Source organism: Cylas formicarius, unplaced genomic scaffold (genome assembly GCF_029955315.1).
Source record: "Cylas formicarius isolate icCylForm1 unplaced genomic scaffold, icCylForm1.1 PGA_scaffold_8__14_contigs__length_24414737, whole genome shotgun sequence".
Lineage (NCBI taxonomy): Eukaryota > Metazoa > Arthropoda > Insecta > Coleoptera > Brentidae > Cylas > Cylas formicarius.
In genome coordinates this window covers 16,538,744-16,557,679 of record NW_026844361.1, presented here as the reverse complement: position 1 = coordinate 16,557,679, position 18,936 = coordinate 16,538,744, and the positions used below count along the sequence as shown (strand labels likewise).

Genomic DNA, 18,936 nt, shown 5'->3' with positions numbered 1-18,936 from the left:
AGAAAATACTTTTATTGTTCAATTTATCCTTATATACACAGTTACACGTTTTAATAATGAGGAATGCATTAAAATAGACAACATGCAAAAATGGTTTCTTCTATGAGTTTATTGGTGGAAAAAAACATTTCTGCAATACAAGTCCTGAAAAAGTTCTTACAAGTAGAAAAATAAATTATTATAAAAATACGACAAACTTTCCTAATGGCTACAAAACAAACACGTCACACAGGCCCTTTATTTCGAATTTATCACGGGAAAACATCAAAATACGCAAGACAATCCAATTCGAAGAAGTTAAAACCCGTAACATTGCTTGTAAACCGAAAACCGGATGGGTTTTCCTTAAACATCTAAAATACTGGCAAAATCGTCTGGAAAGACTCGAACTACACCTAGTAGTACCCAATGGCAAAACTTAAAATATACAGGTTCCAGGCTTCTTCCTTAACTTAGGAGATCAGAATTTAGGTAGGTTAACTGTAATCTCTCTTTCATTATCACTTACCAGCCTCGAATAAAAAAACCCAAGACTCGGACACCAAAACGTTAGCAATACATACATTAATAATATGGCAAAAGTAATCACAATTAAAAACACAAAATACTTAATATATATTTAAGTACCCAATATCATTCAGTAATATTGATCAGGATTATATGAAATCAGTCTTTTGAATCAACGAGCTGAATAACTGCTTTGCGCAGTAATACAAGGAGCTAGCTGGATATTTTTGATCACCAATATCTAAATATTTATCATTCGTTTTTTAACGTTTTAAAAAAATAAACAACAATAAAATTACTTTTCATTTTGAAGGCCAAAAAATGTAAAAGAAATGCGAGGTGCAAAAATATTTTTAAAACGTAATTTTTATAGATAAAAAGTGAATAAAAATGATCCACAAATTTCCTGTTTGATGGGAGTGATCAAAAACCAAAATTTCCCTCGCAAACGGACTGACTTGTTTGCGCAACTTCTTGCATTGGGGTCGATTCGAATACGCCGCCTTGTAGGCTGCAGAAGTAGTTCAAATAAACCGCAACATGCGAGACGCTACTTACGCAACGGTCCGACAAAAATCAATGGGAAGCATGGTTGGAGGTAAAGGGCGTTTCCGCCGCTTAGCGTTACCGGCAATTGTTTGCCCGAACACAAAATATTCGTCCAGATGTAAACGTAAGAAATATATATATCGAGACAGGAAGAGGCTAGTGGAAGGCTAGAGTATTAGACGAGGACGCTTACGGATCCTACAAAATGCTGCCGACAGCGGACTCGATTTCGTTCTCGTTGTGGGCACAGCCGCTTTGCAACTCGGCAAACTCCTCAGTATCCGCCGCCCGTTTCCTAGGTGGACCGTCATAACTGATGGACTTGACGGCAGAATCGAGTTCTTCGGGCACGCGCCTGTATGTTTATTTTATTTATTTACTTAATTGTATTTTTTATAAGAGACAATTTTTTACAAGCCCATTGCCATTCAATATGACACGGTCTATTATTTTCGTGATACTATGGACTATTTACGAAATGCTGCACTGCACTCCGGGCAGAAATAAAAATCACTCCGGAAAGAGAAATATAGCAGTCCTCCGCGGTTAGCTTTACTCTGACATTGATAACCTACCAATCATTGCAAATTTTTGTTTTTGTATAAGTATCAGCAAATTGAGTTAATATATAGACAATTCAATTTGCACTTTTTCTGAATGATACTCAGTGGCTCTAGATTATTTTTATAGGACCCACCCCGTACTATTATCTCTTATTACTATTATTATGCGATCCAGTGTCAGTTAAACGTTGAAGAAGCCAACAGGATGATTGGCGAAACAGCAAGTTCGACTCAACAACAAGTTTCGTTGTTATTTCGCCTTTATGCTCCGCGGTAAACACGCAACGCTGCACTTAAAGCTTCAATTTTAGGTTAGGTCCGAAAATGACAAACATGATTTATGGTGACTGCAGTCAAGAGTAGTTTTCAAAATACTAAATACATCAATGATATTTTCGGAAAAGATATTTACCCGAACGCGCTACCGCCGCTGTCGATGGTGCTGCCGCCGTCCGATGTACGGGAGTTTTGAGAACGATCGTCGTCGTCCTCTTCCGACGAGTATTCGTCACTTTTTCCGTTCCCGTCCGTCACGGTCGAGGAAGATTCGTCGCTAGCGCAGCTTTCGCCGCACCTTTCGCCACTCAGAGGATGCTTCGCACTCAAAACCGGAAACGTTTTGCTTCCGGCATCGTCGCCGCACTCTTCGGACGAGGAGTCTGGAGGGAGAGTCAATCACACACGCTATAACTCAACAACCGGCGACATTCAACAGTAGTTCAATTGAACCGAGTGTGTTTTGCGGAGACAATCACCTACGTTTAGATTACATTAATTAGTAACAACTTTAAGTAGTGAAACTGTTGCATCAGGAAGTTAAACTACTAATTTTCTTCAAATTCGATGATTTCTAGCTGTGGATGAAACCTAACCAAAGTCATTCACGAATATCATATATAAACTACAAATAAAAACTTTTAGCAGAAATAACAATAAAAAAACGATAATTATAGGAAGTTTATATTAGTTTTAGTAGTTCCAATCTTCCATTGTGTCGTTTTCAAAAACATCGATAACCACCTCTTTTTTTGTGCGTCCCAATCGCGCGAATTGAATGACTTCTAACCTTGTACGGCTACGCGAATTTAATTTGTTTACATTTTATAAAATTCTGGAACCTCAACAATGCTATTCACGGATATCAAATATAAACTGCAAAATAATAGCTCTTATTTCAAATAACACTGAAATAATAATAGTTATGGGGTGTTTACTCATAAAGATTGTTCCAACACGACAGGGAACCACGGCAGAACTGGTATTTTTCAGTTGCCGGATTATTTTTTGACACATCGAAGGCTTGTTAAGAATGAGAAATAAATTTATCGACTGTTCGATCGACTGGGAATTACCATTTCAAGGTGGTACACGTGGTGTGTTGAAACAAAGCTATAGTACAGTTTTAGTAGTTCAAATGTTCACTAACAATAACAGCTAAAAGAAAAAACAAGAACCCTGCGGCGCTTTTCTTAATTTCAGTGGTTCAAATGTCCCACGAAAAGTTTTTACTATTTTCGACAACTACCCAAGTTTTATTGCCCAAAATCACTTGAATTGGTTGACTTTTAATTGTGTACGGTCACATAGATGTTTTTTTTTATATTTTATAAAATTATAGAACCTTTACAACACTATTCACCAACATCAAAAATAAATTACTAAATAACAACTTTTATCGCAAATAACAACTGAAATAACGATAGTGAAGTTTACGTTAGGGTTACAGTAGTTCAAATGTTCCTTTAGTTTTTACGAACGTCGATCATCACTTTGGATCATGCACGACCCTAATATTGAAGAATCCTAAAAATGGTACTCATAAATTTTGAATGTAAACTGCCAGGTGCCTGAGCAATGCAAACAAATGATTTAGGTCACAAACTTCACGAGCCTAAGAAGGCGTGAAGGTTTGTACCAATTCGCTGACAGTTCGAAAACAGGATCAAGCCAGTTAGAGCACCGGAACTGTTCAGGGACCGACCAACTGTGCAAACCCGAATACGCTTATTGGAGTTTTAGTAGTTCAAATAAACTATACGGTTTAATAAACGTATACACCCACCTCCTTTTTTCTCGTCCAAGCCGCTCGAATTGGAAGACTCCTCGATCTGCTCGATCAGGTCGTCGAACATATCGTCATTTCCGTTACAAGAGTCCCCATTTTCTTCGGCTGGCTCGTCGTCGGTTTTATGGCCGTTTCTTTGCGGCCTCGCGGCTGCCGATCGGCTTTCCGCGGGAGCGATACGTTCCAAAAGGCCCCAGTCGAAGTTCTCGTGTATGACCATGTGCAGTTTGAGTTTGGAGCTCGCGTTGTGGTACCGCCCGCAGATCCTACATATGAAATTGGAGCCGAAACCCTGGCCGTACAGCAACGTGGGATGCGTGTCTTTCAAATGCGTTTGCAGGCTCTCGTAATCGGCATTCGTTTTGAGACAGATACCGCAAACTGTCGCGGCCACGCTCTTGTGACACCTAATCGTTGAACAATGAAGTGCGTTGATTACCATAGGAACTCTAAATTGGCGATTATTTCTTAATTTTACTTCGGCATCGGCGAAAAAATTCTTTCATTTCGTTTAATTTCTCAACAACTAAGTATCTCAAGCGAGTAGTTCAAATCAATCAAATATTTCGCATCGCAGTAAAAACATTTTTTCTATAGCTAAATTCAATCACGTACCACCCCCAATATATGACTTTCGCCCGTGTAAATACATTTTAAGGCAACCAGATAATCATATGGAACAATAAAATATTACGGAAGTATTACTATTACAAAAACACATTTCTTAAGTAAATTTAACGAAAAGTCTATTCAAATTAACTTTTATTCAGACACTTTTTTATCTCCTGCATTTTTTTCAAAAAACTTACACCTTACAAGTTATACAGAAAGTGCGTTTTTATAATTATAATACATATTTTATTTTTCGTTTTTAAAATTAAAAAAAAAAACATTACTTTTCTGCCATATTTGTATCTCCATAATGGTTGATGTTATATGACAAATTACGTTTATTTTAGACAAAGAATTATCCCTTCACGTTTTTCGTAGTGGTTTTGAAACTCCCTGTATGCATTTAATTCATATCGCCTAAGAAAAGTTATTGAAAAACATATACAAATTAATGTATTTTTCCTTATGGAACATAATAACATTGTTGAAGAAAATATCCTTTATGGATTTATTTAATAACTTGTAGAACAATGTAAATTTCAGATAAATTTAAACATCCCATACTATACCTAAAAACAAAATAATCTTCACGGGCTTTTTCTAAAAAGTGATAAGATTGCTTTCTAAATCTTTGTATAGGCTGGCCCAATTGGACACTTTTATAATATCCCTTAATAGTATCCACCAATTTGCGCCACACTGCGGGCTTGCAAGTTGTCCGTCCGAAGACAATAGGGAACTTGAACATTTTTTTAAATTTCTTCAATACATTTGTTTATGTATAGAAATAACGCCTACCAAATATCAAAACTCAAAACCCAATATTTAAGTTGCAATAAATAATTCAAGTTGTGACATCCATCTATTCGTTTTAAACGACACTAAACGCGCGGGGATGATCGTGATGTAACACCGCTGCTTTTCGATCGATATGCCGAGAATTATATTATTTACGTATATTTTTGGCTCGTGTAAAATGTGTTTGTGTTTAATCTACACCAGTTTGTATTTATGCTTAGTTTGCTGGTACTTTAAAATAAGTATTTAGGTTTCCACTAATTAAAAAAAAATCCTTTTTCTTTTTCTTTTTTGTTGAATGATTTATTTATTTTTTTAATTTATTACCATTTGCATTTTACACTAGTAATTCAAACGAGTCTCCCCTCCGTCTCGTCAAACCTCTCGCACCGGCGTTGCCAAATTTTTCTTACCTGATATAATGCTGCCATAGGTGCTTCTTCGCCGGCCACGTTTTGTGGCAGATATCGCAGCAGGAGGGATCGTTACTGTTCACGTATACGGTGCGTTTTGAGGAGCTGCCGTTATGACCCTGCTCCGGGCCCTGAGTTTCCTTTTTCAACGGACAATGGTCCTTTCCGTTTTTCCCCTCCGCTGCAAGAACAAATAAAAGCTTGTCCACGGTCATTTCAAATCTTAAATTTCAACTTGCCTGCAGCGGTCTTTTGAGGGTCCGACGGGTTGTTTTGTGCGGAACCGTTGCTTTTCCCGTTGCTTATGTCATCGGATGTGATTTTTTTACCCATCAGTCGTTTCTCCAGCAATGAAATTTTATTATCCTGACTACCAAAGCCAGGAAAACGTTCCGTTAAGTTTTTGGCGTGGTCTTTTGGTTCTGGCTCGTTGTCCTCTTGATCTTATATATATAAAAAAAAAACTAAAATTTAAAATACGGCGCAGCTATATAGCAATTGGTAAAACTGCAGAATCAGCGTAATTTACAATTTAAAACATTATGGTTATATTACTCTAGACTCCGAGGAAACAGACTATAGTACCTTCGTCTTCCGTTTCGCTGTTGTCGCTGGCCTCGTTGCTTCCTTCGCTATCTGTAAAGTAACTATTTCGATTGTTATTAATCCCGGCTGAAAGCAGTGCCGCCGGATTCGGTTTGATCGAATAAGTAACGGGAGGCTGATTGACGTGGGAAACTTTGCCGTGAGCCTCTAGCTGCGCGTCCGTATCGAATATTTCCAAACACACCTGCAACAACCGACAATATACGACTACCGAGGAAAAGAAACTGTGGCGCCGACTCACTTTACACGCCCTGAATATACGGCCGTGGGATTTGTTCAGGTGATCGTAGGTCTTCCACTTGGAGCCGTAGTTTTTGCCGCAGACGGGGCACGAAGTGAGCGGATCCAAACGGTCCTTGTGGACGAGGGTCACGTGGTCCCTCAAAACGTGCTGGTTCTCGAACAGCTTGAGGCAAATGCCGCAGCTCAGGCTCAGGATTTTGCGGTGCAAACTCAATATGTGCATTTTCAGTTTTACCTAGTACAATTATGCATAATTTGATGACACCAAAATTAATAGTATTAATAAAAAAATTAAGAAAAACATTGGAAATTTTTACGTTTATTAGATGCTATTAAATGCGAAATGTCACACTAAAAAGAAATTTTTAAAAATACATACAACAAATTATGTACAAAAACTACAGACGGGTAAAAAGTTTATAACTAAAACAGAAAATTCATGAAAAAAGGTTGTACAGGAGCCATAAATAAGACACTTAATATTAAAATAAATACCGCTGGAAGACTTGCTGTGAGTCGGTAAGATCTATCGAGTTCTAGTATTTTTAATTCTGAGTTTGTTTTATCAATTAATCAATAGGGAACTTGAACAAAATTTTAATTTGAAAAATATTGCTTATAAACGTAAATTTATACTATTAAAAGAACCACACTACACAAAAAAATAATAATTTCTTAGTTCTAGGTAACAAGCAAAAGATTGTGAAATTTAAATTCTCTGTGACCGGTTGTGGCGTCAATTCGCGCGTAAGACTACGCGCCAGAGATGTCATTAGAGAACGACAACGAGTTGGCCTTGGTGGTTTTAATTTTAATTTTAGTCTTGATCCTGTCGCTTGCTTTTATTATCTTGTATTTAGTATCAAAAAGAAAGTTTTGAAAATGACCGAAACCGACTTTTTGAAAGGTCAATCTAATAAATTACCTTTAGTGGATAATTTGACATCTTAGATACCAAACACGGAAAGTTTTTCTTTTCCTGAGGTATTTTCATAGAAAATTTAGTAATTAGTTTTATAGCAATATAATATTATAATCAGCTTAAAGTTTTCTAGTTTCAAATTCAATTCAAATAGCACATCAAATAAAACGTAAATTGTTCAACAAAAAAAAAAACAGGATTTTTTTTTAACGAGTGGAAACCTAAATATTGATTTTAAAGCATATTGGCATTGATATTCTTTATTTTATATAAATCACGAAGCCATTCCTATAGAGACTGCAATAGGATGTGTGCAAGTTCGAAAAATTAAAAATGTTTGGACAATTAAGGCTACAGCGACACCTGGACACAATGTTAATAAAAAACGACGGCTTTTATTTTCTGGTAGACGAATAAAAAGGCGTTTTACGGGTTGTACTCAAACACGATGGCACGATTTGTAATACCGTTTTTGTGATGCTTACATTATTTTCATATAAAGCACTATAAGTACAAACACAAACTGGAGTAGATAAAATATAAACACACCGTTACACGAACCAAAAACCTGAGAATAACACTATAACATGTCGCCGTATCGATCGAAAAGCAGCGGTATGACGTCACGATCATTCCCGCGCTTTTGGTGTCCTTTAACTATTGGGTTTTGAGTTTTGATATGCCTTAATTCTGCACCTAAACAAATGTATTAAAGAAAGTTTAAAAAAACGTTCAAGTTCCCTATTATTCATTTTTTGACTAACAAAATCTTTACACCTAAGAGCTGTGTAGTTCATGTGAGCAAACTAGTTCAGAAGATGGAATCTCATAGGTGAGCTAAAAGATTTATTCACAAGCAATTTAAAGATCCATTCGGTATACACTAAACCTAATTAAGAACAAAGTGTTCCAACAAAACGTCAAGACATCTTATGAATTAAATTGTTGGAACAAAGTGTTCCAACAAAACGTCAAGACATCTTATGAATTAAATTTGCAATGAAACTTAGGTTGCACTTTAATGATTACGACCACAGAATTGTTTTTTTTTATACATTTTACATTTTATACATAAGATCTTTAAAAAGTCTATTCTTTTTAGAGAAATAAAGTGTAATGCAAAAGCAATAAGTACTATTCAGTTATTATCGTCCTTGGTAAAAAGTATTGCATATTACAAGCTAAAATATGACTACACAAAGAAATCACTTAGGGTTTCATTTTGAAGTTTTGATTGACAAAGTTTTGTTGATTAATTTATAATATTTTTGTGTTTTTTAAATTAAAATATAGTTAAAATATTTTCGCGTAATTTCATTCCAATATATTGGAAAAAAAACTGTTTTACTGTTTTTTTCCCTAATTTGCTAAAAAAGACACCAAAAAAAGATCGAAATCAGCCAAATGAAGTAAAGCCACACCCATTAACTCACCTTACTGGGCAAAGAATCCGCGCAAAACTGGCACACGTAAGAGTTGCCGTGGTCGGCCAGATGATCCAGCAAGTCCTTCCTGCACCTGAGAATATTCTGACACACTGCGCACACCAAATGGCTGGACGGGTGCTGGAACCTTATATGCGACACGATCTCGCACTTGCTCTGCATCTTCTCGTTGCAGATCTCGCAAATGTACTCCGAGTGGTAGTTGACCAAGTGCTTCGTCAGACTCTGACGGTCTTTGAATATCCTCGCGCACGATTTGCACCTGGTCAGCAGGTCTTTTTGGAGTTTGGGTCGACAGTTTTTCTTGTGCTTCTTCAACAACATCTTCTTGTGGAACGCCTTCGAGCACTTTGGGCACTTGAAGTCGCCCTCGTTCGCTGGCGGGGTGTAATTCGTGATGATGTTGGTGTATAAGTTGTGGGACGAATCGATCTCCTTCGGAGCTACCTTCACGTCCATATATCCATCGTTCTCCTGGTCCGACAGTTGGTTCAGTGAATTGTCGTCCTCCTGATCGACGAAACTCTCTTTGATCGCGTTCAAGTCGTACGGTTCGAGTTTGGGAACGATTTCCTTTTTCGTCGGTTTCGCCTGGTGGATTTTCGAAAAATGCTGAGCGAGGTGATATTTCGAGGCGCTGGTTTTGAAGCATATCTGACACGTGACGCTCGGGTGTCCCCTGTGAAGTCGGTTCACGTGCTTCCAGAGGTGAGAGTTGCGGCCATAGAACTTGTTGCATAAATCGCAGTGATATATGGAATGGTTCATTCGACGGTGGCCGGAAAACTCGGTGAACGAGCCAAAGTTTGATCTGCCGCAGTCGAGACACACGAACGATCTTATCGGAGAACCGGCGTTTGTGTAACCGCTATTTCTCTCTACGTAATCCTCAGGATTGAAATTTTTGACGTCTTTGCGACAATTGTCGAGCAAAAACTTATGCACCAGCACGTGATTTTCCAGCAGCCGTTCGTTATCGTCGCTGTAGAGGCACACTTGGCAGTAGTACCGGTGAGTGAGCGGGTGGTTAATCGAGCAGGTTTGCAGGTGCGATTTTAAGTTGGATAGGGAATTGTTCTGCGCCAGGCACAATCCACATAAGAAGGCGGACAAGTCCACGTGTTTTAAGGTCAAATGTAACATGAGATCGTTTTTAACGGTAAACACGGCTGGACAGTTGGGACACTCGAAGCTCGGAATAGAATGTGATGGATGCTCTTCTTGAGGTGGTCCATCATCTATAAAATTAAAACAAAAACACATGTAGCACACATCTTTGTAATGCCCGGTGGACAGGCAATTTCAACATGTATTTCTACATGTATTTTTGACGGATAAAAATGATTATTTTAAAAACATGCAGATGTTGAGAATTTTTTTTACCTCCCATATATTAAATTGTGGGCGCACAAGGAAAATCTATAATCCATATGCTAAAAGCGAGAGAAATGCTGAATAAAATAAACTAAAACTGCTTATGTGCAAGTCTCTTACATTTAGTTCTTATATTATGTTACATATTGAAATAGTTTTTTGAACAAATTTTTTATTAACTTATTTTATAATCTTACAATTTGCAATACCCAGTTTTTCAAACCAATTGTCCGCAGACATTATTAAAAATTATGTTTAGGAGGCGAAATTTTTCACCTGCATGAACATTTTTTTTATTATTATTATGTATTAGTTATTTACAATTTTCATAAAGGTTTTCATAAGTTTATGAAAACAAACGCTTTGAGCCGACTTTCACGGATAAATTCGGGAAAATAAATGGTAATTTTCTCTGCCCAATTTTTTGCAATTTGCTAGTAGGTATGGTATAATATCTACATGAAAAATATACATGCAAAAATATGAAGCTCGGGATCGAATCTCTTGTTATAAATTTTTTTGTGAATTTTTAAATATGGGGTTGGCAGGAAATACTCTATGTTGATTATTCGATACCATTATAATAATTTCCTAACTAAAGCAAGTTTTGGTTTGCCTAACCAACTATTAGCAGCTCAAATTGAACCTTAAAAAAATATTCCGGAATTTTTGAGCTGTTATACCTAGCCCTAAATAACCCAGTGGAAAAGAGGAAAAACTGGATTTTTTAAAACTAATCACACTACAGCTATTCACTAATTTATTCTTCGATAGTGGCACTGTTAAATATAAACAATGTGTACATGTAATTTTAATTAGATCCACTGCACAACATTATTTTAACAGTATGTTAAGATGTAATTCTTTTATCCCATAAATGTGACTGGCCAGTTAAATTCGCATGGCAGAATGTTTGTTGCAACACCTTAATCACAGTTAGTAAGGATTATTAATACCATTGTTGTTAAATGTTAAAAGGATCAGAAAAATATAAAATCTCTCTATAACCAAGCCATAGATAAGGTAATACAAATAGGTATTCATTAAAATTTATTTCATTAAACTTCAACAGGGATCTGTTGTATAGTTCCCACCTACCTGCAGAATCACTTTTTCTTAAATCAGATATCTTGACCAAGTTAGGAATCGATTTCTTTTTCTTTTCGACATTAGGTTCAGGAGAGGACTTTACTGGATCTAGCAGGGTATTTGCTTGAGGGCCAGCATATTGTTTGGCATGACACTCTACGAAATGAGCCGCCAAAGCAGCTGGCCCTTCTAGCTGAATGCTGCACAACAAACAATGCTGGGGTAGCATAATGCTCTCCATTCCCACACCTCTATCATCCCCATCATCTTCTTCTTCCTTTATGGTAACCTTATTTTCTGGTAATTCATCAGAAGGTTTTTCAACTTTTTGAGGCTGCTTACATTTGCGCCTATTCCCAGAATCATACCTGCATATTTTAGTCAGGGAATTCTCTATAGTGTTACTTTTTCTTTTCAAATTTTTGCGTTCTGATATTTCATGTATTAATGTGTTCCCTGCATCATCTAAATATGTCTGTTTGTACTTTTTACCTAATATCACACCTACTAAATCATTTAACTGGCTCAAGGCAGTTATTTTATCACCTGAAATAACTCTTCCTGTACTTTGTTCATCTTCTGAATCAGTGCTGGAGTTGGATAAGTCATAATCAACTAGAATCTTGCTACTTTTACTGTTCCTCAAAGATTGTGTTAGAAAAGTGGAAGTTAACGGAAAATCATGAATAGGTAACTTGTTTTCGCCTAGCAAAATATCCAAATAGTCTTCAGTTTGTATGGACTGCGTGTTGTTTTCTACTGGTAATGCAGCCCAACAACTTTTATCCTTTTTCCGCTTTGTTTTGAGGCAAGATTCATGAATGTCCAGCTGGGTTTCCAAAACTATGATATTCTGCAGGCAGTTTTTGATAAAATTGTAAAAATTTTCTACACACTCCAGGCATTCTCCACATATAGTTTCTGGTAGAAGACAATGTGGGGTGACCTAAAATGCATCCAATCCATTCAAAAAAAATTCAAGGGCTGAATTCATTCAACTTACAACAATTGGCAGACAAGTTTCAATCTTATTTCGCAAGCCTTCGGTCTGAAATATATGCAGAAAGTTCAGGCCGGTTCTTCCACATATCCTGCACAATTTCGTTTCCATTTTCAGTGCATTTTTCATTCACAATTGGGCGCAAAAACACCATGTATTCAAATTCATTCCAATTTCCAAATTTTTAACGGTTTACTGGTTCTCGGACATTTTAAATTACTAAATACGTTACCATTTTCAAATGAAGGTATATAAAATCAGGTCGTTTAATCAAAATTTGGTTTGTTTGCGAAAATTATTCTACACAAACACTGGGACGCCATTTTTACATCTTGGCAAATTTTTTTCACAGGTGGCTCTGACTGAGGGCTTAAAATTCGCAAGTGACTATCCACCCAGTAGATGGCACTCAATTTATTTTTAAAAGGGCTAATCCAAGTCATATTTATTACCAATTTTTAAAATATAGGAAATACAACCCGAATCGCAAATACTTGAACCTTTTCATTTGAATTTGTATATATTTGTATATAGTCCGTTAACGCAAAAGAAAAAAAAGAAGAGGCTGATTATTAACCCCTTTGAAAAAAATGGATCTATGGTGATGTCAGTAATCAAAATATTTTAGTTTGCTTAACCTCAAATGCTGTGACGTCTTTACAATTTGTGTTTTTATCGTTTCAAAAAATGGCTCTAAATAATTTCCTGGAGTTTTTCCAGAAGGGAAAGGTTTGTATCGGGAAACGATTTCCAGATCAATTCGGGCATATCGTTATGTAATGATTGGATAGTGACTCAAAACCATATATTATGCAAATCTAATTTTAGACCTTCAGGCCAAAGAAAAAATTCGCCCACGGAACTATCAGATACAGTCTACACAAACATGCGTGCGCCAGTTTGAATTCGGGTATTAATTTAAGAGGTGCAGTCAAATTGCCGCAGGGAGAAGATTTAAATGATTGGATTGCAGTGCATGGTAAAACAAGCCCTCACAGAGCTTTTCAGAGGGTTGATTTGATATACTTTTTTAGTGGTCGACTTCTTCAATAGGATAAATTTGATATATGGCACAATATGGGAGTATTGCACCGAACAAACTTGTCCAACAATGTCGGGAGGTGTTAGATTTGAGTATCTATGGGCAGATGGTGACAAGTACAAAAAACCCACCAAGTTACCTGCTAGAGATTATGTAAATTTATTAATGGATTGGGTAGAAATGCAAATAAATGATCAGGCATTGTTTCCTTGTACCAATGACTTGCCCTTTCCTAAAAATTTTGTTGCCCAGTGTAGCAAAATTTTGGCCAGGCTGCACAGAGTATTTGTCCATGTTTATATTCATCATTTCCAGAACATTGTTGCTATTAAAGCGGTAAGTGACCACACCTAGATGAACTTTTAATTAGTTTCTTAATTTGTTTTTGTTTAGGAAGCCCATGTAAACACTTGCTACAAACATTTCTATTACTTTGTAACAGAATTTGATTTGGTTAGTAGGAAGGAATTGGAACCTCTTGCAGAAATGGCCTCAAAAATAGCCAAAGATCCAGCACTATAATATAAAAAGTAGGACAAGTATTTAATATTAGGGATTAACTAATCTATTGGGAATATTGGAAAATGCTCAAAATTCTTATGGAGCAACTGAATAGACTGGAAACTATTGATCTATCTTTGTATAATATACAGATTTTTTGAGCATTTATATTAAATAGTTTATGAGGATTAGCGAGATCACATCTGATGATGACCAATAAAGAATATTTGCTGTGTGCCATTAATTAAATCTGCTTATTTATTTATTTAATAAACTAATTTGTTGTCAAAAAATTTAATTTAATTTTAGCACTTTTGGTTTTGTGTACATATATATGATTGGATTAAAACAATACATTTATTTAACACAAAGTTCTGGTTTTATGTTTGTGGTATCATTGTTATATTTAGATTTTGTCCAAAATTTTGGAAAATATTTCCTACATTTCCCAAACCTTGCACCAAATTGGAAAATCCGCTAGTTATAGTACTCGCGGGCATTACAACTCCTTGTACTGTCACAAGGAACAATTTCACCTTGTCCAAAAAACTTGAATTTTTACTGTTAGTTTGATTAAATATATCCCCGATGCCTTGAATTGGTGAATTACCTAAAAATAATTTAATAATTGAGGTATCTCTTTTTTTGTTAGTCTCTACCTGGAATTTGATTCGCTACGTTTTCAATTATGTTAGGGGGGTTAAATAAGTCTCCTATTCCATCTCCTATAAAAGAAAATTGAAAAGGCACAAACAGCAAAAACTTAATTGGCTTACTTGAAACATTGGGTTGGTTTTCTTTATTTGGTGCCAGGGACACGAAAACTACATAAAAAGAATCACGAAAAATTCACGGGGTCCTATATTTACGGATCAATTTGAAAGTCTTACCAAAAACCGAACAAAATATAATAAAACATGTACTCATGACTGGGACGCTGAAAATATGAAACTCTCTTTAGGATAGCAAATAAATAATTTCGCTACGTAAAAAATAAAAAGAATTCCACGCAATAGTTTATTAAAATGTTTTACCCGATAACTTATCAAAGTAAAACGAGGGAAATTTATAAAAAATGTATCTACGAATCAGGAAGCATTTATTTAAATATTTAGCCATAATGTATTATTTCCAACAAAATACAGCTCAATATGTTCAAACATTAAACCATAGATGTATTTCTGAAGTAGTCTAATTAACGGGAAAGGCTAACATGATTATTATGCGTAAATTATTATGATAGCCCATTTTTGGCGAAAAAAAATTTGCCGAATGACCCTAGCAAGTTGCCCCAACAGAAATAAGAGGAAGATTTAATGAGGAATGCAGAGGTTATATATTTTAAATATTTGTAATTTATTGCCTTCGTAAAAGAAATTGATGAGAATGGATCAAACCCCAAGCACAACTTCTGAAACGTCTCGTAAGAAACCTCCAGTTTGTCTGTTAGTATTGGGAATGGCAGGAAGCGGTAAAACATCTCTAGTCACTAGATTAGCGGATCCGGCTGGTAGCAATAAGCCCTATGTGATTAATTTAGATCCTGCTTGTATTAACTTGCCATACTCCGCCAATATAGACGTAAGAGATACTGTCAATTACAAACAAGTGATGAAACAGTATAAATTAGGACCCAATGGAGCCATTGTCACTTCTTTAAACTTGTTTTCAACAAAATTTCCGGAAGTTATGGGATTTATTGAGAAAATACCAAACGAATTTTGTGTATTAGATACTCCCGGCCAAATTGAAGTTTTTGCATGGTCTGTATCAGGTAAAATAAAGGTATATTTTGTAATTTCCCAACTCAGAGTTTAATATGTATTAGGGTCAATTATAACTGAGGCTTTGGCGTCAAGTTTTCCAACAGTGATCCTTTATGTGGTGGATTGCGTCAGGAGTACTGCTCCAGTCACGTTTATGTCCAATATGCTCTATGCTTGTTCAATTTTGTACAAAACGCGACTGCCTTTTATAGTTGTCATGAATAAAGTAGATATAGTAGATTACTCATATGCAAAAGATTGGATGACTGATTTTGAAAGTTTCCATGAAGCTTTGGAGGCCGATGAAAGTTATATAAGTAATTTAACAAGGTCTATGGCTTTGGCACTAGATGAGTTCTACAAAAATTTAAAGGTTTGTGGAGTTAGCGCTGCAACAGGACAAGGAATGGAAGAGTTACATAAACTGGTAGAACAATGTAGAATTGAATATGAAAAGTAACTGCTTTGTTGCTACCAATCGATTTTCTTTAATGTTATTCCTTTTTAGTGAATATCGCGATGAATGGGAGAAAATTAAAGCTCAGAGTGAAAAGAAAAAAAAAGAGAAGGAAAAGCAAAAAAGTGATGACCTGAAGGAATCTTTGTTGACAGTGGTGCCATCTGGTGCCGAACTTTCTGACGTTTACCTACGTCATGGGGATAGTAGTGAAGATTCTGAGGGAGAGGAAGAACCATTCACACGTAAGAACAAAACTTGATGCAAAGCTGAGATTGCTAAATAATCCCTATTTTTAGCCGAAGTAGACTTGGAGGAAGAAAACACTTTCAGGAAGGTGTTGCAACAACAAAAAGAAATGCAGTTGAAAAGAGCAAGGGAAGCAGATGAAAAGAAAAAGGCAAAAGAAGCTTGTGGATAATGTTTTATTTTTTGTTTTTAATAATTATTAAAGAACATATGTGGAGGCGAGATATTTCATTTTCACAGTCACAGTGCATCAAAAAGTTACTGAACTCACTTTATTTGTCACAAAATTAAATTACTATTACACAATACACTATTTTGCAAATAACTTTGTAAATAAAGAAATATCAAAGTTACTACATAAATATTTACTTAAAAAGGAATGAAAACAAATAACATGTAAAACACAAAATTTTAGCGAGAAAAAAGGTATTTACTCTAAGCAGTCCACTTTAGGCACCTAGTATCCATGTGAGTATCCATACATCGAATGCTGCAGTATCTAGTTCCACAAGATAAACAGTTATATTGACCAAAAAATCCACAAACCGCGCAAAAACGTCTCGCCGGCAAAGAGGATTCTTCACATTGGATGTCCATATACGACACCCTACTATTTACCTCTGCTTCTGTCCTGTCTTCATCTACAAGTTGTTGGAAATTTTTGCGATACTTGAATTGATAATAATCTACAGATCGTTCTTTCTTTTTCGCTCTACCCGATCTCTGTTCCAAACTATCATCAAATTTAGGCACTTTTTTGCTCATAACCAAATCGGCATGGGGGTCATCCTGGTAATTGTCAGACTCCAGCAGTTCCATAATTTTACGATGACGGCGTTTCCGCGATGTCTCGTCCACAATGCGCCTTTTATCATTTTCTTTAATGCGATTCGATCCGCGAAGCGTACTTTTCGAAATCGTCATCCTGTCTTATCGAAGTACCGCACAAATGGTATAACTCGCAGTGTTGTGTTTTACACCAAGACACTGTTGATCACTGTCAGAAACAAATTCTAATTTTCATTCAATTCCATTATGCCTTTCACTAATTCTGTTGGGCACGAAAATTGTAATTTGCAAGAAGCATCTTCTTTTTTGTTTTTAAAACCAGCACACTTACTCTGGACACTCGCCCATTGCCGATATCCGTCGAAAATTGTAGACATTTCGGTCACACACCGACACATATTCTATAATTTTCCTAGTTGGTTACCAATCCACAAACCATGCGGTTTTCAACCGGCGTAAACAACAAAAACAGCGGCGCCGAATACACAGGATTTCGCCGGGAACGAGCGAAGGTTATTAATTATGCGATACTTAGTATAGGTTAGGTAATAAAAAAAAATTTGCGAGACTAAACCTCCTAAATTCTGAACCACAAAATAAAATAATCTTTTTCCTTGCTCTTCATTTTCGTTGCGTTATCGGCTAAAGACAGTCGCAAGGTACGGCATCACAGACCTGCCGATTACGCACTTCAACAAATGTTTTTTGTCTAAGCCTCTGTAACATGAATCACCTACAATTAGTTCCCGAAATTTGCACCAGCTGTTAAGTCACAAGTTACGTTTAATTTACCGCAAATAATTATAATCTAATGAAAAACTTCAGGAAATCATATAGCTACTAGAGATATAGAGGCCCTGCCTATGTCTGTAATAGAGGAACTTGTCGAAAAAATTTTAGAGAAGGGCGATTCAACTTGCGCATGCACGAGATTTAAATTCTGTTTTTAACCAATATAGCCGCTGACATACCGTCAGTTTAGATGCGGCATTTTTACGGCAGTATTTTCTCAAAATATGCCTAGATCTATGCTATGGGGGAAACATATATTTGCTTAAAACTACTTGTTAAATCTGCCTTTATTTCTACAACTTCCAAGGCAGTTGGCTTTTTATAATGATTTTTATCGTTTTCCTTGGCTTGTTTTTCGATTTTGTTAATTACATGTTCATTATATGAAATTTAAAAAGAGAATAAGTTGAACTGCTAGGTGAATCGTATAAGTTTTCAATTATACCTAATGAATTTAATATCGACTTTACTTTCCAATAAGTTAATGACCTGTTTTTCCATTAATAAAGTTTATCCTACAAATTTTGATTTCGTCCTTTCGTAAGAACAAATAAAATCAAAATATCAAGATTTGAAATCCAGTCCACTATTTGTTTAATAACAAGTGTGTTCCACAAACAACATTTTAACTGGTTTATCGTTAATATTTTGATGTGCTTGATAAAACATAACATCTTCGCAGTTGAACAAGACACACAATACCCATTTCAACAAATGAAATGTTTTTAAAAAACGAAACATAACCTCAATCACAGTCGCCGATATAGATGCGTCCAATCAAATCAGGACCGTAACTTGTGATTTAGCCGCTCATAGATAAAGATGAGGCGGTAGCTTTTTTCGTGTTGTTCTTATAGGCCCATTATGACAACGCGCGTGAAATGCTATCGTATCACATTCGCGTTCTTTTTGGAGGCCATGTTATGGTTTTGTGTAAAGAGGAATTTTTGTTACCGAAGTCGTACATTGCAGATGGGTTTGTTTATACGGTTCTCTCGTATATTTATGTCGGTGCATTACGCAATAACTAATTCTTGAAGCTTAGAACATGGCAAACCAGTTTCGTCGTACTTACCCATAAAGCGTTGTTCACTCGCTTTCTTCCTGAAATCAAGTAAAAAAAGAATTGATGGTTACAGCAGCAAATTTGTAGG

The 18,936-nt window shown here is 36.0% G+C and overlaps 5 protein-coding genes across 5 annotated transcripts; 2 read left to right on the top strand and 3 right to left on the bottom strand.

Moving 5' to 3' along the window:
• Nucleotides 1-34: 34 nt before the first annotated feature.
• LOC132706856 (zinc finger protein 423-like) lies at nucleotides 35-12,693 on the bottom strand. Its single transcript, XM_060678457.1, has 10 exons — nucleotides 12,190-12,693; nucleotides 11,196-12,132; nucleotides 8,712-9,961; nucleotides 6,355-6,591; nucleotides 6,093-6,297; nucleotides 5,747-5,950; nucleotides 5,508-5,688; nucleotides 3,682-4,091; nucleotides 2,032-2,278; nucleotides 35-1,411 (listed from the first exon to the last, which is right to left on the bottom strand). The coding sequence occupies exons 1-10, from the start codon at nucleotides 12,313-12,315 to the stop codon at nucleotides 1,255-1,257; spliced, it is 3,954 nt and encodes a 1,317-aa protein (XP_060534440.1). The 5' UTR covers nucleotides 12,316-12,693; the 3' UTR covers nucleotides 35-1,254.
• An 81-nt stretch (nucleotides 12,694-12,774) lies between these two features.
• Nucleotides 12,775-13,761, top strand: LOC132706859 (MOB kinase activator-like 3). Its single transcript, XM_060678460.1, has 4 exons — nucleotides 12,775-12,915; nucleotides 13,015-13,165; nucleotides 13,221-13,564; nucleotides 13,622-13,761. Exons 1-4 carry the CDS (start codon nucleotides 12,874-12,876, stop codon nucleotides 13,748-13,750), a joined length of 666 nt encoding a protein of 221 aa, XP_060534443.1. The 5' UTR covers nucleotides 12,775-12,873; the 3' UTR covers nucleotides 13,751-13,761.
• Nucleotides 13,762-14,109: 348 nt separating this feature from the next.
• Nucleotides 14,110-14,900, bottom strand: LOC132706862 (uncharacterized). The gene is made up of 5 exons (XM_060678464.1): nucleotides 14,764-14,900; nucleotides 14,620-14,666; nucleotides 14,506-14,553; nucleotides 14,389-14,454; nucleotides 14,110-14,339 (listed from the first exon to the last, which is right to left on the bottom strand). The coding sequence occupies exons 2-5, from the start codon at nucleotides 14,654-14,656 to the stop codon at nucleotides 14,110-14,112; spliced, it is 381 nt and encodes a 126-aa protein (XP_060534447.1). The 5' UTR covers nucleotides 14,657-14,666; nucleotides 14,764-14,900.
• A 93-nt stretch (nucleotides 14,901-14,993) lies between these two features.
• LOC132706857 (GPN-loop GTPase 1) lies at nucleotides 14,994-16,418 on the top strand. The gene is made up of 4 exons (XM_060678458.1): nucleotides 14,994-15,503; nucleotides 15,558-15,951; nucleotides 16,004-16,197; nucleotides 16,252-16,418. Exons 1-4 carry the CDS (start codon nucleotides 15,110-15,112, stop codon nucleotides 16,371-16,373), a joined length of 1,104 nt encoding a protein of 367 aa, XP_060534441.1. The 5' UTR covers nucleotides 14,994-15,109; the 3' UTR covers nucleotides 16,374-16,418.
• Nucleotides 16,419-16,566: 148 nt separating this feature from the next.
• Nucleotides 16,567-17,281, bottom strand: LOC132706860 (zinc finger HIT domain-containing protein 1). Its single transcript, XM_060678461.1, has one exon. The coding sequence runs from the start codon at nucleotides 17,123-17,125 to the stop codon at nucleotides 16,637-16,639; it is 489 nt and encodes a 162-aa protein (XP_060534444.1). The 5' UTR covers nucleotides 17,126-17,281; the 3' UTR covers nucleotides 16,567-16,636.
• Between the last annotated feature and the right edge of the window lie 1,655 nt (nucleotides 17,282-18,936).